Below are 26,110 nucleotides of genomic sequence, written 5' to 3' on the forward strand. Positions count from 1 at the left end.
CGTTGTTTCAGATCCAGGATATGAGCACAGGATCTCCACTCTTATCAAGCTTCCTAAATAACAAAGTGAACGGGGTTTGGGTATTTTATTCTCTTTTGATGAAGCAATCTAGCTGAAACACTAGGCAAAAAGAGCTCCTGAAATAGCCTGAAAGTGCCACAGTCAACAGATACTCATGGATCTGAGATCACTCCAATGAAATGCTTCCACAGACAGCAGAAAAGCTACAATAGGAAAAAGCTAACCTTGAATATTCCCAAACAGGAGAAGGTAAACACTCAAATATATGAGTGCACTCATTGCTGGGGAGTGAATTCAAGAGTTTGGAAAATTCAGTTCAAACCCTTGCAGTGATTAAAATTGCAGAAATTTGATGAGACCCTCTGCTCACAGGCTGCAACAAGTGATATATTTGTGTATATTTTCATGTAAAATAGACTAGTGTCTTTTAATATTCCTGAAACACCTCAGTATTCTACTCTTTTTTTCCCTTACCATGTTAGTGAAGCTGTTCATTACATACATTCTCACTGTGTAAATAATCTGGGTCAATCAAAACTGGTTTGGGCTTTTTTCCTGAAGCAATAAAGTCTTGACCAGAAGCCTTTTGCCCTTTTTGCTCTCCTTTTGGAACTCGGGCAAACAATTCAAGCTCTCAAGCGACTGAGCACTGCATCAGTCTGAAGCCAGGCTTGTTACCTCAGAAAAAGGAAAAGAAATCCAAAAATAACTCACTGAGAATTTGACTTGGCAGCTCTCCTCCCCCAGGTAGCAGAGGTCCCCAGAAACATTTGTCTCTAGCCACAGATGCTCTCCATTCACAGCATTTTCCTGGGAAAAAGAAATAGTTATTAATCTATTTTGTTAAATTCAGCTATATGAGCATACAGGGAAAAAATTTGATGATTTGATGTTCAACAAATTTAGAAAACTAAAATAAACTAAGAAAAGAGGCCAAACAAAACCCAACTACCACACCACCAGGTATTTCTTTGGTTTCCTACAACACAAAGCCATAGCATACAATAGCATTACACTGGCTGACCATCCCAGCTTAAAAGATGCTGACAATACAATGATGTGTCACCAATCTGAACACACTTCAGTTAAACTTTGCTGATGTTCTTCCCACATGCTGCATAGCTTAACTGGGAATTCAGGTTTCATAATCATGTAATGTGCACAGAATTTTAAAGAAACAGAAAATCGAGAGAGATTTTAAAAAAAACACCACTAATGAACATTCAATGGGAGAAACAAAAAAATTTGAGAACTAGGCACAGGAGTAAAAAACAACATACTGACTATACCTTTAGGATGATAGGACAAATTAGACTAGGGAAAATGCTTTTTTTTTTAAATAGCTGGGTCAACACTCTATTTGTGAATATCTCAATAAATCATTACACTACCAAGAGAGACTAGATTTGAACATTATACCTGAAAGAATAACACATTAATCTGAGAATGCTCTGAAAGAAAGAATCTACCTGGCACACTGACAGCTAGGACTGATCAACATCTAATATCATAGGCTAACATCTAACTTTGTCTTGACAGTCTCATTTGACCAAATTTGTACCTTGTTTCTATGCAAATTCTTGTTCTGGAGAGATTTGATTGTAGGCAGACTGTGGGTTCCACTTGCTTGTAATCCTGATGTGACTAAAAAGCCTGAAAGTCAACTGTACGCTACTTAAGCAAAGTGAATAAATAGGAATCCTGTTCAGCCAGAATTAGAGCATGATAGAAAATGCTTTGACAGTCTGACATTTGCTTCCCACACTGCAGAAGTCAGAAATGATGATGCTCACCAAACAGATGGCGTCCGACAGCAGGATGCTCCGAAATAGCCATCTTGGAGAAAATAATTTATTTAAAATACCACTGTCAGTTTCAAAGTGATAAAATGAGATAGCTTCTCTTGATATGTTGATTTCTTAGGTAATGCAGGAAAGCAGAAGTAACAAAATCCTTTTCCTTCTGGAGCGCATCCACAACAGCCAGGACTAGGCAGGAGTGCACATGGTGGGGCTACCCCAACCATGGTGTTCACTTCCAATAAAACTAGAGGACAAGACCAACACTGGTTGTTTTTGGTGACAGATTTAACTGTCTGCAGGTCTTTATCAGAAATGCTCTAATTCCCAGAGCACAATAGTTTGGGTAAGGATTTTCAACATTTTTATAATGCAAAATAATTTCTAAGAACTTGCACTAGCTTAAGAAATTTTTCAAGCCTTTCTTAAGGGGTACATTATTCAGATTGTAAACTCCATCCCCCATGTGTGTCCTTATATTGCAGTTGTTTTGTCTTCAGTAGCAGAATACAAGCTCACCAAAAAGTGCTTGACCTGAACAGATTCTCTGCTGACAAAACAGTGTCAACTCAACATTATAACCCAGAGGTAAATCACAGAGGATATAAAAAATTTCTTAGCAAAGACCAACTCTGAAAGCTAAATAGGAAAGCACACAGCTCTGGGACAGAATTTTTAACAAGGAATAAAAAAATCATATTAAAAAATAGATTAACTGCCCCTTAATTTGGACCAGGTCCACATAATTTGCCATCAGGATTTCTAAAGATAAAGTGGCCTATTTCCATAACCTGATTTAGACTGTTTGTTCTCTATTGTTCCAGATTATATCAGAGATTTACTTGTCTAACTTTACATCACCATGTAAATAAAATTAGTTAGTAGTCTACAAGGACGACCTTCAAGTTCATGTTATTATAGAGCTCTAATACGACTAGGCAATAAAAATGTAAATAACCTGATCTGGTATGAGTGGCACACCTCCAGACACCTGCAGCCACAGAAAATTTCACAGCACTGCGTGTGAAAACTCTCCATCTCAATTCCAGCAAATGGACTTTTGGAAAATCTTTCATCCTGAATCAGAGCAAAAAGCTGAGACTGAGCAAGATGAAATGCCCTCCCTCAAAAATCTTTCCTTCTCAGTTAATTCTTCTCAATAAGATCAAAGGGAATTATTTTAACTTCACTGTTTTAAATTTTACAAGGCTCTGTAAATTTGTGTAAGATATTCTCTTGCCACTTATGAAAATCATGATATAGTCAAAGGAAGTGCTGTGACCTTTTGTAAGCCAATTTTTTATTCACTTCTGACAGAAAACTTTGAAAAAAAAAATCAATACATTTGTTTTAAGAATTTTGACTCCAACAAGACAGTATTTTCTACTCTAAAATTTACAGGCAATATTCCACAGCATGCTGGACAAAAGGGCACTCACGCCCACCTACCAACACAAAAGCTGACAGAGGTCCCTGGAACAAGCTCCTATCACCTCTAGGATGATATCCTGTTTAATGCAAAGATTAACCACAGTAAACGTTCTACCACCTGTATATTTTGACACAGCCTTTTCTTTTTCCATAAAAAGTTCGCTAGTTTGGTTTATTTTGTACTTGATGTCTTTATGTTGGCTTTAGTATTTAATGGCTTTTAAAGAAGCAGCTGCTCTCTTTCTGTCCCTGAAGACACAGACACCAGTCTCATGCTCTTGTCATTTTCCTCATGTTGACTCTGTGGCTGTAAAGCTACACATAAAATCAGTTCAGCTACTGGAAAATAAATAGATATGTTATTGTGGCATTCACATTTTCTGGAAAAATCCCTTTGCCCAGGATTTTTCTCCTGGGAAACTGACAAGCCTCAGAGAAAAAGGAAAAAAGTAATTATCTGATTTGCTTCTCCTGTGTTTTGCTCCTTTGGAATGGGTTTGGACATTGTTTACCCACAGGTGATTTTTTCATTGGTTTCTGGTGTGAGTTGTTTTCACTCATTGGCCAACTGGGACCAAGCTGCGTCAGGACTCTGGAGAGAGTCATGAGTTTTCATTATCTCTTTAGCCTTCTGAAAGTATCCTTTATGTATTCTTTAGTATAGTTTAGTTTAGTATTCTTTAATATAATATAGTATTATAAAATAATAAATTAGCCTTCTGAGAACATGGAGTCAGATCCATCATTCCTTCCTGCCATGGGGGACCCAGCAAATACAATATCTTATTAACCAAATCAGCTAGACAAAATGACTCACCCTGTGACCACATAACTTTGGATCTGACACAAAGAGTGGTGGGTTAAAGATGGCTTCAGTGGAACTGATGATTTTGGTGCCATCTCAGCTGACCCGTCAAATCATATTTTTGGGCTGACAGGTTTTGCTCTGACTTGCTATGTGGAAAATGGATACTGTCCATCATTGTGAATAAAACAGCAATGACTGTGGCCTAATAAAGAAAACTCTGAACTCTCTCTCCTCTCTAGCTTCCCAGCCTTCACAAGTGTCCTGGGAAGAAAAAGAGCCCCTGCTCAGTGAAGTGGAGGCAGCAGTGCTTTCCTGGCAGCCTGGCTCACAGGGAACACACCATCTCAATATCTCTCCATCTCACAGGTGGAGACCTCCCACCTGATTGCTCCATATCCATTACCACCTCAATAGCAAACAAAAATAATTTCAGTATAGCGAACATTCCTTGCATACAAAACAAATACCACACACAATCCCCCCTGAAGTGGAAGAGAAATAAGAATTCAAGGATCAGGAGTTTGGGAGCCATGTAATTGCATGCATGTGTTCGTGACTTGTGCACATTTCACTGATTGAACTGGATTTCTTCAAGCTTTCCAGCATAGTAAATGACAGAGCAAGAGCTACCATTTTACTAACACCCACCACTATCTCCACACCTCACTGTTCTTCAGACTGCAGTCAGCATGGTTTCAAAAGCAATGAAGATAAACCTGGCTGTTTTAATTTGCCACATCAAGCAGCTGTACTTATTCAGCCAAACAAATAAACCAGTCAGCCCAATCTTCTAGCTCAAAAGGGCTGTAACTCCAATTGTAACAGGAGGATTGGAACTCTCCTCCACTCCTGCTATGACTGACATTCTGCAAAAAATTATTTGAGAAAAATCTCTAAAATAAATCAGTAAGAAAAATTTCCCTTTGTTAACACTCCAGCAAGAGAGAAGAATATCCTAGCAAATATGCATTTGGGCGATACTTATGATTAGTGTAAAATCAGTGGTCATCAATCCAAACTTAATTAAATATATTTGTAACCAAAAATTATTAATTTTGGCCCTTTTCTTTATGAAATTACTACTGAGTAGGAAAAAATTTGTTTGGATGTCTCTTTCCCAAAGATCTTACTGTTATGTTTGGATTATGTTTCACCCTTAACTCTGAAATTTCAGAGTTTGCAATACTCGTGTTGCAAACAGGAACAGTACCTCAATTATTTTTCTGTTGATATATATTCTCAATTTTAACTCTATATTAGCACATTTTAATTTAGGAATATTTTTCACATAGAGGTCACCTATTCCTTAATTATTGCAAGTGGACATAGAGCAAAATAAAACAGCATAGGGATATGTTTCTCCTTTCCCCCACCATGCTTTCCAACATCTATGCATCAATTGCCTTTTGAGATTCCCCTAAGCTCCAGCTAAGAGATCACCTGTATACAGAAATAAAATGAAAACATTTGTTTTTATAGAGCAGCAATGTTCAGATGCTATCAACAGAGATGATGATTCCCTATGTCCTCATGAACCACTGCTTTGGCTGATAGCAGTTGCACTGCAGCAAAAAGAAAAAGAATACATGTTTTCTAGATGGGCACCTTCTGCAAAAATCACTGCAGCCTCTACACCACTGGAAAAATACAAAGATATGGCTACGATCCTGAGACCTCTTTTCTCTTTAGAGCTCTCTGGAAAGAATATAAAAATCTCAAACCTTCATGAAAAAGAAGCAGCAAAGTGGAACTACTGATCCAGAACACAGCACTTCAAGTGTCAACTGCACACAAAAATTCAGCAATTTTTAAATATGCATGGGGCTTCCACTCATCACTGCCTAATTTGAACTAGAATTCCTATCACCTCTTCATCTTTTTATGTGACTAATGGATTACCCTGGGATTCTCCTTCTGTCATGAGAGCATATAAATATAAACATCTCTTTTCAACTGAATGCTTAATTCCCAATTACAAAACTTAGCCTTGAAGACCCTCTAATGGAAGAGAAGTCCATACCCTTCAGTGTAAAAGTTAGCATAGCTTTTAGGAAGTTATGATGCAGAAGCCAAACCATTAATGGGGAAAAGAAATAAATTTATCTAGAATGAGGGAAATGTTTCATCATATGTAAAACATGTGCTACTGTATTAACACATACACAAATTATCCAAGCTTTAGTATATCATTAACATCATTAGGCAGTTCCTAACACTTACTGTCCATCAAAGTAAACAGACAGAACTACTGATTAGTGCCAAAAAGGCACAGAATATAATGCAACAGACTCCTTTGAAAGTCACATTCACTAATTTTAAATACCTCACTGATATAGGTCACTTCATGTCTATTTGTCTTGTCAATACCCCAATCAGTTTATCTACAAGGATGTTATGGAAGGTGGTGTCAAAAGCCTTGCGAAAGTCAACACAATAGTCTCCCCTCATCTACCAAGCCAGTCATTTAACCTGTTAGGCTGGTCAGGCACAATCTCCCCTCCATAAATCAATGCTGAATACTCTCAGTCATTTCTTATTCTTAATATTTTTGGAAATTACTTCCAGAAGGATTTGCTCCATAACCTTCACAGAAATCAGGGTAAGACTGATTAGCCAGGCATTCCCTGGATACTCCTAATCCCTCTTGAAGGCAGAATGGACATTTGCTTCGTTGCAGTCCTCAGGAACATTCTCTGACCATCATGACCATTCAAAGACACCAGACTGTCCTAGCAGTGATGTCAGCCAGCTCCCTCAGCACCTTTATGTGCAACCCATCAGGTCCCACTGACTTCTGTGTGTTCAGTCTAAGTATTCCCTAACCTGATCACCCACCAAAAAATTAGGTTTTCCTTTTTTCAGATCCTGCTATCAGTGACCTGGGACTGCTGAAGGCAGCTCTTACCAGCAAAAATGGAGGTGAAAATAAAAAAGGGACTGAGCAATTCAGGTTTTCCATGTCCTTTGTCACCATGTTCTCTGCCCTATTCAGCAGCAGCCTAACATTTTTCCTGCTCTCCCTATCACTGTTGATTTGCCTACAGAAACCATTCCTGCTACCTTTCATGTTCCTCTAAGATTTTACACTAGATGAGATCTGGCTTTCCTTACTCCATCCATGAGGAATCAGGTAGTGCCTTGTACAATCTTCCTGACCTAAGCCTTCTTCCACATATTGCCAAATGCCATTTTTTCAACTTCTACTATGACACACAGTATTCTGTTCTTGTTAAGACCTAAAAGATCTCTGGCTTTGTCTTTTATGCACATAATTTATGGTATAAATGGTAATATTTCTCCTCTGAAAACATTCAACTTCTACCTAGAGGACTCCAATTGTGCATTCACAGAGCACAAAGCATAGATCAGTCAAGAAAAAATGCACTATGAAAAAAGAAAGATTTGGGAATGTTCAATGCTCCACTATTCTAGTGGCTGTCAATAGTTTTGTTGGCCCCATAGAAAGCAAGAGCTAGAAGGCAGTAGTTAAAAGAAAATTACAGGAAGACTTTGTATACAAGCTTATGGTTATAATCCTTGGTAGAAAAGGGCAACAGAAAAATACACAAAGACCTGGATCCTCAAAGGTACACAGGCATTGTATGAGGTGGCTCAGTGTGTACTCACTTGAGAATCTGGGCTAGAATTACCTGCTTTATTATTTAACACTTGGGAGTGATGTCTGAAATGAAGGTGTGTGGGAGAAAGGGATAGGCATAAACATATCCCAGGGGCAGCCATTTAGGTCAATTCCTTGTTGGTAAGACATTCCCAGGCACTCCCTTCTGATTATAACACCTACTCCACACACTGTATTCTGTATGGCCCTGGTGTGAAAAGAGAACCTTAAATTATACAGCAAAGCTACAAGTTAACTTGAACTAAGTGTAAGAAATGTGATGAAACTGGACATTTTAAAGTATTTTAGGGAAAAGAAACCTCAGGGAACAGAGACAGTGGCAACAACAATAGTAAAGAATTCTGAGGAGTTTAGTGCAAAAAGTCTTAGGGGACATAAGAATCATCACCTCTGTTTTACACCTAGAGAGGCTGATGTACTGAGAGGAAAAACAAATCCTCTGAGCTCGCTCACGAGGTAGAGTGACAGAGCAGAGAATGGAAACCCACTATTTGACTCAGTGCCCTGTTCACAGGTCCAGCTGATAATGGCAAATCACCTGAAAGGAGTTCTCAAAAATGGAGACAATGGTCAGGGAATTCTTTCCAGTTATTACTGTGAAGACTGTAGTAGAAAATATTTCCTCCCTTTTAAGTCAAGAGACAATTTATGCTCATGTCACTGAGACTTTGGAAAGATCACCCATCATGTGTCCTTGGAGGATCATCCACAGAAATACTGAAAAGGAGGATGACCTATATGAGGATACAACACACACTGATCAACGCTGCCTTCCAGTGATTAAATACAAAAACTTCTTGTCTGGCTCTGACACATCAACTGAAATATCTTTTTACTCTACCAAATATACCTCTGAACTTAATTTAAAACTTAGGGTTTTTTCTTGTTGAAATTCACTATATATTCAAAACCTTTGGTCCACTTCAACCTCCCCACATGTCCCAACCTTACTTCCATCATACCTCAGATTTGAGAAATATCTTTTTCCCTTTTACCAGTTACTACAGGTGGTTAGTTCAGTCTCCTCCCAACCACAGATGTCTCCCACTCGCTATCATGTCCCTCTCCCCACATGACACAGAGTAGCCTCCCTTCTCCAATCAAAGTGTGAAGTAAAGCAGCAATAACAGCTGGGAGGCTGCAAACAGCTAAGAAATTGAACTGACCAAAAATCTAAACCATAACCATGGAAGTAAACTACAAAAAAACCACACACAATTAAAACCCAAAATATTTAATCAATGTTCACCAACTTATAGCAGCTCCTGTTGTATTTATGTATAGGGATCACATGAGGTAAAAGGAGTAATTACCATGGAATCATGGATCACCGTGGTAAAGGAGTAGCAGACAATTGGCTGAGGAAGGGCAAGCTGTGCTTGTTGGACTTGGGGTTCAGAGAGGGATTTTTGGCAGGGATTGTTTTTTTTTTTCTAAGTACAGTTTTCAAAGGTGTTTAATTTAGATGATGTGCTTAACCCTTCACTTATGCGAGTGATCTTTCAGATTTCTACTGAACAGCAGTGATGATTCACAACAGGCATTTTTACTGCCTTGCTGAATCAGCACCTGGGTTTGCTGGAATGAAGGAACAAGGTATTCTCCAAAGCACTTCCAAGAGGATTCTATGTAAGCTTTCAAACTGCAGACCCTCATAGTGAATATAATCCAGCTTCCTGCAACTCAGCCTGCAAAATTTCATCCCTTTAAACTCTGAGTGCAATTCCTGGAGTTCAAGAACAGCAGGCAATCTAGAAATCAATTCTGTTTTGATATAGGGAACAAAGATAAACATAAGCCATATTCATCAGAACAGAAGTTATCTTCAACTAAAAGCTGCTTGGGTGGCTGGTGCCTTGATAATGCAATGTATCAACCTCTTTACCAACAGTTTAAAGTCTTCACTATGTTTTGCTTTAATTGAGACATTTTGTGACCTGCTGGCTTATGCTCATCTTTTTAGCTCTTACCAGTGCATAACCACATGGAAGGTGTGTGGGGATGGGTCAGGGGAGGTACAGACTTGCACTAGCAAACACAGAGAGGGTGGCCAAACCCTGGAACAGTCTCCCTAGAGAGGGGGTTGATACCCCATGCTTGCCAGTTTAAAAGAGATTTGGACGATGCCTTTAACAATCTTCTTTAACTTTTGGCCAGCCCTAGAGTGACTCAGCCCAGAAACAGAAGAGGGGTGGAAACATTGTCTCCATGTCTACACACTAGCTTGGCCCCAGAAGAAATCTCATCATACCTACAAAGAGCTGTAACCAAAGATTCCAATTACCTACTCTGCAGATGCAGACAACCTGATGTGTGTCTTCAGCCTTAAATTTTGGCCCATCAAACAGAGGCACAAAACCCTGCTGTGCAAAAATTAGATCAACTTTTGTCAAGAAGAGGGTGGGAGAATGTAACCGGCTTCCAAGCTGGAAAATCTGTCCTTTTTTGCTCAAGTCCCCACAAGTTTTCCTGTCTCTGCCTCATGCTTCAGCTCATAATAAAAGCATATTCCTAATAACTAGCACTAATTCTGATAGCAACAGGATGTCTTATTTTGATTTAAGGATGGAGAGAGCAACAACTAGAGACTCTGCTCAAATTAACTGCCAACAAACCAAACACCTACAGTCCACTCTAAGGCTGCTCTTGGTTCCTTCACAGGTCCATTGGTGACTGGAATGTTGAGGGTATGCACAGGAGCCAAGTGCTGGAGGCCTGACCTGGAGATTGCTTTCCTGCAAATTGAAAAGAAAAAGACAAATAAATTGAGTGTATCTATAACAAATATATCTATCCAACATAACTACCCAACATCCTCCCCAGCCTCCTCCAGAAATCAGAAGAGGCAGCAACGCATTTCATTTCAGCTTCAGTGAAATGGTGCTTGAATGCCATCTCCTGCTAAAGCAGTTTAGAAAAAGAATAAAGCAACCTGATCACTGGAAATTACTGTTTAATGGAGATCAATTACTCAGCTGGCACTAAGCTGAAATATCAAATCCAGTGGACTATCTGTGGTTATGTTTGCCAGCATTAGTGGAGTCCTCATGTGTTTCACCTATTCCTTACACACCAACTAGATCTGTCAAATCAATTTATGCATAATTCCAAATATCATTCATAGGAGAGACAAAATATGAGTTCATACAAAGAATCAAACCCTTTTTGCTTTTACTCAGCTTATAGGCTGGAAAAAGTCATCCATTCAGCATCCAACTACAGAAAACAAGACATGGGAACACCACCAGAAAGGAAGTTATAAACTGCTACCTTCTTCGATCATATCACAACCCCTCAAGGAATTACAGCTTCTACCCACTTATATTTCTATTTCAGTCCTTTCTTTCTGGTCCAAAGTGATTTTTACAGCTCTTGAGGCATAGATGTAACCTTCCTCAGAAGGGACAGGTGGTGGCCAGAAACACTCCTGAAGCTGGCTCCACAGTGCTGAGGGGACATCCCCCCTGCCTGTCTCCCTTCAGACACCCAGCCCTGACAGAGCTGCCTCCACCAGTGAGCCTTCATCAGGTGGAAGCACAGAATGCTGCCAATACAAAGCTCAGCTGCACCTGAACAGTCAATTTCCTACAGCTCCCCAACACTATTGCATTGTAGGTATTAGAACCTGATGGTAGTGGCCAAAATAATCTCACAGCTTCAGCTGCAGTGATTCAGAAGAGGAAAAATATCATCTCAGAGAGAGATCTCCCTTTGTAAGCCAAACACACACATCCCCCACAAAGTGAGATGACAGGCTGTTTGTGTAAAGTGCATTTTTGTGATACCGCTCCCACAGCGCTGCAGCTGTTTATAGCATCTCCTAATCTTACCACTGTCCCAAGGCAATAAAGGTCAATTGAGCCAGTGGAGACAATCCAGGTCAGCCATATGCTAAATAAATCTTTTCATTGTCCTGAAAATATACAGTGCAATATATATCTGCAGTAAAGAAGCTTGGAAGCCTCGCTGTTCACAGTGCATGGCTGGAAAAATCAAGGAAACCAAAGCAGAATCTCTTAAACCCCTTCTCTTGTGAGCTGCATGAACAACTCAGAACACTAACATCAGTCTCTGATCATCCAATATCCTCTTTCTACTAAATGTGGGCAAGACTTTGACATTAAAGTTCTTTTTTTTCCAAGATATTTTGCATTTGATAAAAAGGGGAAGGAGCCCAAGAAGAATACTTTTACCATCTGGCAATATATCAGGAGGGAACAATTTAGCAAGAAAGATTTTATGGCAAATATATATAAGCACAACATAAGCTACACATCTCAATAACTGGATTAAAGCCTTAGAGAAATAAGCTACAAGAAACTAAAGAAATATTTTTAAAATATATTTTTCAAGAAAACTTCCCAATATTTGGTAGCTTCTTTCAATGCTGTTTTCAGTATCAATGTAGTTATTCAGGCTTCCTAAACACAGGAGAACATTCTTGTGTCTATTTGTGGTTCATAACATCTTCGTTTATTTGGGTGGAAACAGGGCAGTATCACTTCTTCCACTCTGCATCACTGACAGGGGTAAAGCAAACCTACTTAGGCCTGTCCTCACAACAGGGGAAGGTAAATATGCGTAATGAGTGCTTGCAGACATCTCAGCACCGAGCCTCAGATACTATTTCAAGTCAGAATTAGAGATGTGCAAGCCTCCCACAGAAGAACCTGACACTTGGCCCACATTTCTTGAAGAGGAAGTTGAGGCTGATGAGCCTTTTTGGGGGAGACCTGGCACAGTTTTGTGCCAACAGCCTGCCCTTCCTCTGTGTGCCAAGCTGGATTTATGGTTTGTCTGGAAAGTATACATACACAAAACACAGGCATGACAATAACACCTTTTTTTTTCCCGATCTGTTTTAACGTAAGTCTTAAAATGATCTCAGGGACTGCACACTTGCATGAGCCAGCTAGAAGTGACCCTTAAGCACAGGAACAAGCTAAAAAATGTCTACTTTTGCAGTATTTTGTCAGAATTTTCTCTCAGAGCGAAGAGAGACAAAGTGTCAAAGCACACTGTATGCACTGCAGAAGCCTTTCCATGAAAAAAGGAGGGCAAGCTAAAGAGCAAACACATGGCCTTCTAATAAATGTAGACAGACAAGAGACAGGAAAAAGGGGGAAAGGGAAGGTAGCATGAATCTGATAGCAGAGCAGATGCTGAGTATCCAGGTGAACATATCTCATATTACTCTGACAAATTACACCACCTGGCACTTTTCCAAAGCCAAGGTAACACAATTGGCTTTTAGTTATCTTTCCCAGAAATTTCATCTCCACTGGGCTGAGTGCATGAATGAAAACACAGGCTTGACAGTCAGCCTTTCCCATAGAAGTAATCACTCTTCCCTGATAAGAGACAGACAGAAAAAGTGAATCTGTGGCCTCCTCATATATTGCATTCTTCAGACTATGAAGAGCACAACTTTGCTAAAATGGGCAAACCAGTTGCTGATGTAGTAACCAACAGCTAGGAAATATTTCATAATAAATAATGAGCTGTACTTGGATAACTACATTTTCACATCCAGAAATCAGTTATTTGAAGTAGATCTTATTATTGACTTAGCTAATACACCACCATTGAGAGCAGGCATGGGTACACATAAATGCCTATGTCACTAAATACACAACTAACAAAAACATCTGATACTAATTCCATAGTTGATACCACTGAGGAAATTCTTTAACTGTCTTGAAAACCAAAAGCAATCAGACATTCAAGTACACTGACTTTTTTTTATTTTTTGAAAGCATTACATTTGCATTTTGCTGGAAAGTCAAGCGAGACTCAACCTACTTATTAGATCAAAGGATACATATTTGATCAGGGGAGATTTGAGCTTATACCCCAGCCTCTGGCTTTATTGAGCGTTTTCTCCCACTGAAGGCATATAAATATCCTCCAATGAGTTCCTCAGGCTGAACAATTTTACCTGAACCTTCAGAGAGCACAACAATTAGTCAATAGTATGCAACTTACTTAAGTGCTAGCAAAAAAACTATTTGGAATAGAAAGAGTAAGTTACTGTTGCATGTGATTAATTGACAGCTTTGACTGTCAATTTAGTTGTCATTGGTGTTGGAGTTGCTGCCCCTCCAAGGCTGGGGTTATCATCCTTCTTTGTACATGAGCATTACCATTGGGGTAGTCTCTCAGCTGCAAAGTTGAAAGAACATAACAATGCAGAGAGACTGGTTCCCACAGATCCTATGGCTAGGACACCTGCCAGGAAAGATGTTTTTACCTAGATATTTACAGAGAGAGGGACAATCATTTCTATAACGATGTTTAAGTTACAATAGCTCTGAATTTCTTTGAATATTCAATGTGGGTAAACTGTACACCTGCCAGCCTTCAGCTTTGCCAACTATAGCTTTAAAAGCCCTGTACAAGGCCAGACAGCACCTGTATGCTGTATGAACAAATTATATGTTCCTGTGTTTATTTGGAGGTGGCTTTCACTCCTGAAATTGGTGCTTATAAATGTTATAAACAAAATGTACTGGCTAATCTGTGGCATTATTTAAGTTTTCCCCATGCATCTCTGCTGACTGCACCAGGATCCTGAAACCCATTGTTCCCAGCTTGCCTTCTGGGCACGTATTTTCCTCATTTTTAGCTGACTACTGGGCAGTGATTATTTCACTGCAACATTGATTCCCAGATTTTTTGCTTTTGCTGTGAAAGGAGCCAACTTCAGCCAAATTAAATAATCTGTCTGGTGCACCAACCCATTCCTGACAGCAGCCAGTAGCAGGTGTTCAGAGAAGCACTGGCACAAATTGGGTGATCCTTCCCCTGATATACTCCAGTCATAGTTTCCAGTAATCAGTAGTTTAAGGACTTCCTGAGCTGGAGGCTGCTTCCAGACCTTTGCACTTAATAGCCTGTAATGGCTTTTTACTCTAGGAATGTGTTGGTCCTTCCCTGAATTCATTTATAGTCTTGGTCTCCACAGCAGTCTATGTAATAAGCTCTGCAATTTAATTATGGGCAATGTAAAGTACTTCCTTCTGTCTGTTTTTAAAATCCTGTCTGATAATTCAATTTCTGTATCCTATTGTAAGTAACAGCAAGTAATCACTTGCCTCTCTACACCTTCTGTGATTTTATGAATCTGTTGATATACCCCTTAAATCACCACAACCCCAAGTGGAAGCACCCTAGACTACTTAGACTTCTGCTGATCCTGAATCTGTTCTATCTTTATCAATCTGTAGCTCAGTTATGGGAGTTTTTGATGTACAATTGCCAGAACTAGAAAAAGAATTCAACATCTGGCTGCACCCAAGTGGTGGAGTCATCACACTTTCTGCATTGTTCTCTTTAATTATCCAAAGGTCTCTTTCCTGAGTGTTAATTGATAATAGGAGGTCCAAACTTGATAGCTTTTTAATCCTGCGTGTGCATTATTTTGCCTTCACCAATCTCACATTTCGACTGCAATCTGCCTCAGAGTCATTCAGCATCATGAGAGCCTTCTGAAAATTTCTGCAATCAGCCCATGCCCACTCTAATTGTGCAAACCAATCTTTACTCCCTTTCATTTTGCTTCCAGTGAGCAGCACTGCTCCCATCACAGGTTGCCAGTGGTCCTCACCAGTAAACACCTAGGTAAACCCTGAGCATCACCTTATTGCTTGATACACTTAAACGGTTGTTTACATGAGGCCTTCCACCCCTGGTTCTGTACCAAAAGCTGTTTCTTTTACCCCATCAAAGCTTTCTGGAAGCCCACAAGGGCTCCCCTTGGTCAGACCACCCCAGGCCACAGGCCTCATGCCTCTGTCACAGCAACCTCTACAAGATTCACAGGTGCTAGTATGGAGAAAGCTGTGCTGGCTCTCCTCCAGCACATCACATTCAGCAGTGCATTTACTAATTCTGCATCTTAGCAGCAGCTTTAGAGTTTCTCTGATTAAAACTTGCCGCTGGGTCGCCCCATCAGTTTCCCTGTGCCCACTCCTTTAGGAGCAGAGCTCACTTAACAGAGGATTTATAAAGCTCTCTCAGCAGTTTCTTATTTGAATTCCACCAGAATACATAGCAAAAATCAAACCTTAGTGATTAGTTATTGCCCCTTTTGTGGTCCTAAGTCTCTTACATTAACCTTTCCATTTTCCCCAGGTTTATCTGCACAAGTAGCAGCTCAGCCTAGGACACTCTCAAGCACTCACAGCAATCAACATTGATGCAAAAAATTCAATTAGCACAAAAAGAAACAGACCTTTCAAAAGTCCTCATGAAATGCTTTCCTATGCATCTGCCACTCCCTGCTGCCCAGGGAACCAGTGTATAGAAAAGCCAAGATTTGGGTAATTTCCCAGCCAGTCAACATCCACATCATCAACACCCCAAACAAAGCTTTCCTGCATCTCTCTCCACCCCTCATCACACAGAGCTGTCTGAAAAAAGGTGCATGGAAGCTGGCACATATCCATGAAACACTGCAGCTCTAGGCAGTTTTGCTCTCAGCCTCAAGCCCAGCCTTGCTATAGCTGGAGCAGCTCATGGTCCACTAGAGACTGACCTGAAGAAAGTGAAAATAATTCCCACTAGCACAATCTTCCCAAGGGCCTCCAACAGCAACCACAGAGCTGTAACAGTGCATCAACTCCCTGGTAAGTTCTGCTAGGAACATTTGGATCTACCACATCAATAAACACTTTATTCAGCTTGTACTGAGCAGGTGCAAGACCAAACAGAGCCAACAAGCCTTCCAACAAAAGGAATTATGAGGCAAAGCAAAGGGAGCAGAAAAGAACTGCAGAAAGTTGGATCAGGGTAACAGAGGAAATGCCTCTATTACACAATTATGTCTTTTCTGCATCAACACTGCAGTTCACAGGCATTTCTGTATCATGCCCATTCTTCAAAAGGAAGCCTTTTGGTATTCTTGCCCCTCAAATTCTGGGTACAAGAATGGCAGGTTACTTTTCCTATCCCAAAAGAATAAAATGGATTTATGAAACAGGTTGTGTGTTACAAGAGGCATTCACAAGTTGTGACATGAATATGTCTGCAGTTTCTTCAGTGTAGACATGCAAATCATCACTGCCCTGCAGTTATTCTTGGAGCTTGATTTAGTGTCAAAACAGTGCAAGTCCAAATGCCAAAGATCTCTACTATATATTTTTTCTCTTCTCTGCTTCACTTGACCAGTAGGCATATATTAAGCACCAAATTTTACCTTTTGGAAAGCAATTTATGGTTTCAATTTAATCCTGAACTGTGCTAAATTATTCAACCCCTTAAATCTTATCTTCCATCAGGAGTTCATCTTCTCAGAAGACAGAGAAAGCACACAGTTTTGTGTCAGCTCCTATCAAGGTGACCAATATATCTTGTCTCAGATCTATAAGTCACTTCAGAGTCTCTATTGCACTAAAATCAGGGTGACTTTGTTCCTGCATGCCTTCATTGGCCAGGCCCTGGATCAAGCTCATTTCCCTGGAAATTGTAACAATCCTCATCTGCAATGTAAAAACTGAATATGGCTCAGATTCAGGAAGTGGATAATTGATAAGATAATTATAAGAAAAAGTCAAAGTCATGAAAAATTCTCTCTGAGCTCCTATCAGAGCAATGGTTAGCACCCATTTCTTCCTTCTCACCTGCTCACTTCAGGGTTTTTTTACCTTTACTCCTAATTTATTCTCTAGGCTTCTTAGCAAATAGGATAAAACATGAAGGAGACTTACGGTACAAGGCAATGAAATTTTAGGAGCAAGAGGATTTCTCCCAATATTTTGTTTAAAATTTCTGAAAAGATATGTACAAATAGGGTGCTTCCTCTTGCCACAAAAAGTGACAGGCCTTGGAGGACTCCTCATAGTAACAGAAATGCCAGCATTAAGTTTCCTGAGGAGGAAAGGGTAAAAAGTGATACAGTTGGTGATGCAATAAAGATGAAGAGTATTCTCTATTCCTCTAATTTACTGAGAAAGAGACTAAAAGAGGGGCCTAGGAAAGCTGGAGATAAAAAAGACACAAGAGCTTTCTTGAACTGATTTATTTTGATTTATATTTGCTTCAGTCAAAATCAATTTGTTTCAGAAAAGAGTTTAAATTTTTTCTAGCCTTTAGCTTTTAAAGCTGTGAATATATTAGATCTGGAAAAGACCTTTTAGGTCACAATATCCAGTCAACTCTATTTCAGGCAAACTTATCATATGTGTGAATTCACAAAGTTAAAGACCCATTTCAAATCTAGCCTGGTTGTAGCTTCTTTATTATTCCTTCTGACAAGCCATGCTAGATCTCCACTCTTTCATCATCAAAATCCTTTTTTATTTTTGTAATTTCCATCCAATATTCATGCCCCTGCACAATCTTCCTTAAATTCATATAATTAGGATTTTCACATTTCATCCAAAGAGTTAAAGTTGAACTGACAACCAATGATTTTTTATGATGCTTCTACAGAATAAAAGGCAGCTGAAAGTTTTGATCCAGAAATCTTTAAACCTTTGGACCAAAATCCTTTGAGTGAGTTTATGTAGGGCAGAGATGTGCAGAGGGAGTTAGAAGCTCACATTTCAAAGATTCTGGAATCAATCGAGTAACCAAGATGATAAAATTTAATCACTGTCTTTCCAAGCAAACAACAAGAAATGCTCTAGGGAACTGTGAGCATAAATGATTTCCAGCTGCATCACAGACTGGACAGCAGCATTAGAGAAGATGGATACATTTTTTTACTATTTCAGAAAGCAAAAGAAGTCTGAATGGGAATCATTTTCATACATTTCATCCAGACAAAAATCATGGGATATGCAGGACCTGCAATCTGCAGTTCAAGTATAGACAAACCATGGTGATAGCAAATTGGATAGACATGACTATGTTATAATTGTGATTTTTTTTAAATAATATTCCAAAATAAAAGAAAAGAATGCAGATATTCTATGTTATCACTCTGCCAACCAGATTTAAAAAAAAATCAAGCTCTTTTTTTCAGGGTACTTCTTGGTGGCATCAATCAATATTCATTTGATCTGGAAGATAAAGAGAAGGAAAACAAAACAAGACAGGGAGGAAGGGAGGAATTTAGAGCAGCATTTAAGCATTAGCCTTGGAAATGTTTTTTGCCATTCAGATGCTAGCACATGCTTTCTAAAATAACTTAATTTAAGGTAATTTCTATATCAGACCAGGATCCTTTGTTGGCATAAGCTATTTACACAAGCTGAAATGTCATTATGAGTCAAGGACTATATAGCCTCACAAACTATATAAGAAACTACTATGTTTGTCTTCTTTTCTACAAATCCAATGTGTGCCTTACAGTTTTGCACTGTAAGCTTCAGATAGTTGTTTCAAATATGGATTTTTTGGAACCTTTCCATGCCAATGAATCATTAAGTGTTCTTTTCTTTCCTTGTGTAGGATCTTTTCCTTGAAAATGGAAAGACCAAAAATTGTGATTGTCCATTTCCACATTTTTCCCAGTATAAGCTTTCATTTAGCATGCAAGTGTCTCATAGGGGTTAAAAATGAAAGTATTTCATTTCTGAGTATGCAAACAAAAATTGACAAGTTAATGGAGATTCATACTCACTAGACAAAAGAAAAATAATTTCACAGTTTGTAGACAGTGGATTTACGAAAAAAAGAAATATTATAGGAGATGCCAGAACAAATTTATTACCAAGTATTGATATAAGAATCTAATCTTCTTCCTTCCAGATATATAAATACCTAAGACTCAAGGAAAAACCCAGAATAAAAGCAAGCTTTAAAACAATCCAAAACAACCATTTTTTCATTACAAAAGATTTTGCAAGCACACAGGATGGAGAAATACCCTCTCTTCTTAAAAGTAAGACTTTGACACTACAAACACAGAGTCTAGAGAGCAGATCAGGGAAGGGAGTTCAGGCTTTGCCTGCATAATTCATGGGAAAAGAAAAGAGAAAAAAAGAAGGGAAAGAAAAAAGCCTACATTTACTTTTCATTAGTGTGACACTCGAGAAAGACAGATAAAAATATAACACTACCATTCACTAACCAAGTAAATTTTCTATTTTCTCCCTAAGGAAGGAAGTCCAGCAACTGAGATAAGACAAAAGTTTTCTCCCCTACTTCCCCTCCCCAGCATCCTATGTGATTCAGAAAATGATGCAAAAAAATTCAATAAGAGTCTTTTTCTTTTCATTCCTCACCACAAAGACTACACAGTTTGATGGCATCTACTGCTGTGCTTAAAAAATATTGTTTATAGCACCTGGGACAAGAGGCCCTTAATGCCTTGGGATTTGGCAGCTGCCAGGTGAGACAAGCACCTGCACCTTCATCTTCTCCACCATTCCCAACTTTCTTCCTTTCCCTCTGGTGTGATTTTTATGCAACCATCCCAAGGAAAGACATGTGTGTCACCACTTTCAATTCCCTCTGTTTGTGGCAAACTGAAAGAGCTCAGCAGAAGGCGAAGAAAGAAAACTTACTGCAGTAAGTGAATGGCAGATGAAAACAGAAAACATCAGCTCCCCACAGCAAGCCTGTGTAGAAACCTATCCCTGAAGGACCCCATCCAAAGCTCAGATGCAAATCAAAAGGTTTTGATTACTTTTAACAAGATTTAAGATCAAAGAATAGAAGCTTAGGGATAAAATTTCATCCAAAAAGAAACCTTAAACCAGGAATGAAGGATGTGTGTAGAAAATGCAATAAATTACCAGCTTCCCCTCACCTCATCAGCAACAACTGTATGGCAACACAAATGAGGAAAAAGTCTCATCTCCTGATAAGATTCTTTTGTCCACAGAAAGCAAAAAACTTAAGAAGCGGCTTAAAAATAACTTCCAAAACTGGAAGAGAATCTGACTCAAGCCCTGATGTGAGGTGTTAAACTTAGAATACCCAGTGTGTTTATAAAAATGAATTCCCACTCACAGAATATGCTGAGTTGGAAGGGACTCATCAGGACAAAGTCCAGCTCCTGGCCCTGCACAGGACACCCTGACAATGACCCCATGTACCCAAGAGCATTGTTCAAATGCTTCTTGGACTCTGCCAGGTGCTGTGACCACTGCCCTGAGGAGCCTCTTCCAATGACCAGAAGCCTCTGGGTGAAGAACTTTTCACAAATATTCAACCTACATCTCCCCTGATGCAACTTCAGGCCATTGCCTTGGCTCCTGTCGCTGTCCCAGAGCAGAGATCAGTGCCTGTCCCTCCTGAGGGAGCTGTGACTGCAGTGAGGCCTCCCCTCAGTCTCCTCCAGGCTGAACAGACCAAGCGCCCTCAGCCGCTCCTCACACGGCCTCCCCTCAGGGCCCTTCACCATCTCTGTGCCCTCCTTTGGACTCTCTCTCCAATAGTTTCATGTCTTGTTTATATTGTGGCACCCAAAACTGCCCCAGCACTGGAGGTGAGGCTGCCCCAGCCCAGAGCAGAGCAGGACAATCCCTCCCTTGCCTGGCTGGCCATGCTGTCCCTGTGCCCCCAGAGCAGGGCTGGCCCTCCTGGCTGCCAGGGCACTGCTGGCTTGTGTTCAGCTTGCCATGACCAGGACCCCCAGTCTGTCCATACATCCAGGGTTATCCTGTCCCAGTTGCAGAATCCAGCACTTGCCCTTGTTGAACTTTACATGAAGTGAACTGGGAGAAGTGAATTTGGCCCTCTGGATGATTGCCCAGTCCCCTAATTTGTCAAGGTCTCTCTTCTAGGGGCTTCCTGCCTTCAAAGGGGTCAAACTGAGCTCCTCTCAGTTTGTATCATCTGCAAACTTGCTCACTATCCCTTCCAGTCCTGCATCCAAGTCATTTATGAAGATGCTGAAGGGCCTAGGACAGAGCCTTGTGGAACCCCACTGGCGACAGGTCTCCATCTGATGTCACCCCTTCACAGTAACCCTTGGTGCCCAGCCCATGAGCCTGTGCTCACCCATTGCATGGTGTGTTTATCCAGCTGTTTAGCTCTGAATAGAACATGAATTATCGACCAAAAATACTTATGATTGAAGCTTGTTCTTGGTAATCAACTTTGCAGTTACACATAACTTCTTTTTTTATTTAATCAGACTTTCTGTAGCAAACCTTAACATTTCTGCCTGGAGGAGAAATCACACCAGGTTTCACATCAGATTAAGACAACAACATTGCCTGTGTCATGCATTGTTACAGATCTCACCATAATCACAGTGAGGCCCTTCTCCCTTCACCGTGCAGCAGACACTGAATTGTGCTGCAGGGAGAGGCCGAGGCACTCTCACTCAGGAGAGAGATTATTGCATTCCCTCCCAACCCCAAGGGACAGCTGTCACAGGGGTCAGCCTAGGTCTCACTCTTGGAATAGGGAAACTTTCAGGGAGACATTGAGGCAGAAAAGTGCAGGCAGTACATGAACTAGGGCAGTGATCTCCATGGCTGAGATCAAAGTGGAGGTTTTTAGCTCTGCTGATCTAGTTAAACAAATGGTATAGCTGGAGTTTGGGTTGTGTTTCTTTTCTTTTGGAACCAATTTAAATTTAAATGTTCATTTTTCTCATAATATGCCCTTTTCTTTTTTCATCTAAATTCTGTTAAATTATACATATGTGGTTCTGCTTCCTCCCTGTTGACTCATCAGTTGTATACAAGCAAGCTAAAATAACCTCCACAATACAAAGCACTGTCAAATCCATATAAGAAGTAAACAGCAGGGAGGAAGGAGACTTATTTTTCTTCTAATTTCCTTTTGGCTACAGTAATACTGGGTGATGCTTCTCTTGTGCCTATAGAGCTTCAGAAAAGGACAGAGTAAATTGCTGGTGCTCTTTCAGGGTTGGCTAAATCCTCAGACAGAATGACCTGAAAGCCGACCTTGACCTGGATGAGATCTGGACATAAAGCTTATGAGAGGACATGCCATATTACTTGGACATTTTTTTAATTTGAAAGATATTTTGAGTGTAAACAAGAGATTTGTAATGCCACACTCTTAACTCTTGTGTTGGTGTATTGTTTAGTCGCTGGGGTCAAAATACTGATTTGAATAAAAAGAAAATATTACCTGTTTATGCACTGGTTTCATTATAAAAGAATAAGACCAGTATCTGAGGCTCTTTTTTATATTGAGCATTAAGATGTGAAGATAACTGACAGCACAGGAGAATAAGATCCTTTACCACAAAGTTACCAGAGCAAAAGCTATCAGCTTAACGACCATTCCACCCACTTTTACCCTGGAATAGCACTTGCAGCACAGAGAAGGCAGGTCAATCACCAGATTCAATCCAACTTCCACCTCATATTTTCTTGGGATTTTTTAAGATGGGAGGCATGAATCCAAGTGTCTTAATCCTCTTGCCCAGGACTAACTACATGTCCCCTAAGATGTGACTTGTGTGGGAATGCTGAATCATTTTACTTTGGCACACAACTAAATAGTCATTAAATCATGTTGGTTTCAGGTAGAATTAAATCTGGATTAAAAATCAGCTAGAGGGAACTGCTCATCATGCCTTGAACTGGCACTGTCTCCAGATACAGCACTATTAAAAGAATGAAAATCTGACTTTGGTGAATTAAAACCAAGTAGCACTTTCCTTGTTTCATTACATCAGCCCCACCAAGCACAGCAAGGTACAGAAATGCAGTAATTTACTTTTCTCCCTACATACTTTACTGCTGTATCGCCTATTCAAAAAGACACACACAGAGAAACCATTTCTTTAGATAGCAACCATCTGTTGGATGAAATCACATCTTGACCAAAAAATGACCATTGTCCTATGAAACAGGAGCAAAAATATCCCAGCTGCCTTTTGCTCCTGGCAGATACAGAAGCAGCCAGGCCAGGACACGCTTTGGAAACTCACATATGAAATGAAACCTGACCTTTTCTTAGCATGGAAATCCAAAGTACCTTAGATCATCTGATCTGATGGGATCACAATATAGATGTAAAAAACACCCAAGTGCAGGACCAGGTTACTTATAGTTATTCACTATGCCACTTTCCCAGCACTCACAAAAGGACTCAGTCACTGGGTGTAGTTCTGATTTTGGTACTACATCCACTTTAGAGGGAGGAATAAATTCTCCCCTTAAACTCCATTCTGTATATCCCTTCAATAAAGCCTTCAACAAAATACTAATGGGCAGTGAAGTGAGAGAATAAATATTTTGAGTAGGGTGCTACAGAAATACTATCATTTCCCTCTTTCTAGTGACATTCCTTAGCTGCAGGGACAGCACAGCTTGCTTGGGGACCTGGCCCACAGCATATGAGTCACTGAGGAGGAGGACATCCCACCTTTGTGTGCTACTGCAGCAACCTGCTCCAGCTTCATTCTTCCAGCTGCCTTTACCAGAGCAGAAGGACAGAATGAACATAATTAAGAAGAGAGAACATGCATAACAGGCCCATAGCAAAAGACAGAGAAATCCTGAAATTTTAAGGGGAGCATGACCAATTTCTGCTCAACCTAGGATTTAAATGTAATTTTCAGGACTGATTTTTGCTGCTCTAAAAGTGAACATAATCATCCCATACTGATGGTAGGACAGATTTCACATCCTGGCACATCTACATGAGCAACAGGGAGGAGAGGGGCAATGGTCTGCTCCCAAGTCACACAAAAAAGTACCTAACTCGCGAAGTTATAATGACCAAAAAACCCACCCTTGCTGGCTGCCCCCACAGCAGATTATCTTGACAACTCCACAGGTGATGCTTCTTCCCTACAAGCACATTCAGGCTTTCAAGCCATGAAATGATACTGAAAGGTTATGAAAAGTTCCTACTGAGAAAAATCCACCAGGGAGGCAATTGCAACTACTCAGTAAGATCCTTCCAGATACAGGCAAGCAACTTCTCTTAAAACAAATACTGCACTAAAGCTCTTGCACAGATAAAGTTCTGGGCAACAAAAAAAAGGAAAGAAAAATAAATCTCTTCTGTGGAAAAGCAAAACAGAGAGATATAGATATAAAAATAGGTGAAGTACTCTTGCTATTTTTTGCCCCAGATTTTCTCCTGTATATTGTCTGTTTCTGGAGCTGAGCAGGGATGGCCACTTCTGAACATGTAGAAACCAGTAGCTGCCTTGCTGGGATCAAGAGCCCTCATCTCCAGCTGGCAAATATGGTGTAACTCCAACTCCAGTGAAGTAACGCCACTTTGGATCACTTGAGACATTATCCACAAATTAGCTCTTAACAGACTAGCAGTATTCTATTAAATCAATTATTTATAAGTAACACCAAGCAAGAACTGAGTGAAAAAAAATAAATTAGGCATTGTCAGGAAAATGTAAAAGAGCAAGAAAAACACTCCAATTCCCATTGCTGTTGGGAGGCACAGAAGCAGATAACTCTGTATGGTGAGGACTAATACAACATTATAACCCACACCAAAGGTTTCAGCTTATATTTTTAAACTATTTAATTCTTACTAGTCCAAATAAGAGCATGAAAATTACTTTCACTTGATAACATCTTACTGCAATTGAGGCCAAGTCTGTGCCCCTCAGACTACAACAACCTGAAGAAATTGCTAAAAGTGCCTACAGGAGAGACAGTCCTCTGAAGCCTCTCCTTCACACTCACATGTAAATCAAGTGCAAATTTCCCAATTAGCAGCACTCTAGGAAAAAACTAAGTCACAGTAAATAGTGTACAACAATAAAAATTGAAAAATCTACAGTGCAGTGAATACCAAACTCAGATTCTTCAAGGTCCTCCAGAATGTCCCCTTATTTTGTTATTGTGATTGCTTTGTTTTTAAGACATTTGATTGCAAAAGGCAATACTGAAACCACAGCCCATCCATAATGCAGAAAAGCCTGTCTGAATTTGCAGAGAAACTGATCCAGTATTTTTTTTATAAAAAGGTCATGATTCAAATGGCAATGGCATTACTTCAACACTATTGAAAATGCACTGCTAATTAAAGTGTACAAGAGATGAGGATGAATACCTACACAGCCGATTTCAGTGACTGCTCATTTGGAGTAGGCTTTTAAAACAACATTACTGCTAGCAGCAATACTGCAAGCCTAATTTTCTTGACAAGTCAGGATTCAGCTTTCTAAACTTGAGAAATGCTGCATTAACTGATGAAGACTGTAATTCCATCTGGGGGAACACAATAAATTTGAGCTTTGTTCTTGTGGTCTAGCATGTCACCAGAAACCTTTGCTGGAGTTACAGAAGTACTACATGCAGACAAGAGTGCATTACCTCATCAATAAAATGTTTCAGGAGCTGTTACAGAAGCAGCAGCAGAAAAACAAAGAGCAATTTGAACTCAAGAGAAGCTATTTGTTCTATCTTATGAGTTAATTTGTAATGCCAAAATATACCATTAACTAAAATAACAGTTTATTTATAACTTCATTTTAAGCTCATAAGAGAAAAAGCACTATAAACTGTGACATTCCATTTCTATAGAGTGGTTCGTATTGCAGATTTTGAAATG

The 26,110-nt window shown here is 39.8% G+C and overlaps 1 protein-coding gene across 5 annotated transcripts in view; it reads right to left on the minus strand.

Annotated features, from left to right (window-relative positions):
• Window positions 1-26,110, minus strand: part of DGKI (diacylglycerol kinase iota) — a 199,452-nt gene that overhangs the window by 113,290 nt on the left and 60,052 nt on the right. For all 5 annotated transcript variants that reach the window (XM_058804468.1, XM_058804466.1, XM_058804467.1 and 2 more), the window contains exons 2-3: window positions 10,326-10,434; window positions 736-831 (exon numbers count right to left, since the gene is read on the minus strand). In XM_058804468.1, the coding sequence (XP_058660451.1) occupies window positions 736-831; window positions 10,326-10,434 (205 nt within the window). The remainder of the gene's footprint in view (window positions 1-735; window positions 832-10,325; window positions 10,435-26,110) is intronic.

This window comes from Ammospiza caudacuta, chromosome 5, assembly GCF_027887145.1.
Source record: "Ammospiza caudacuta isolate bAmmCau1 chromosome 5, bAmmCau1.pri, whole genome shotgun sequence".
NCBI classification, from domain to species: domain Eukaryota; kingdom Metazoa; phylum Chordata; class Aves; order Passeriformes; family Passerellidae; genus Ammospiza; species Ammospiza caudacuta.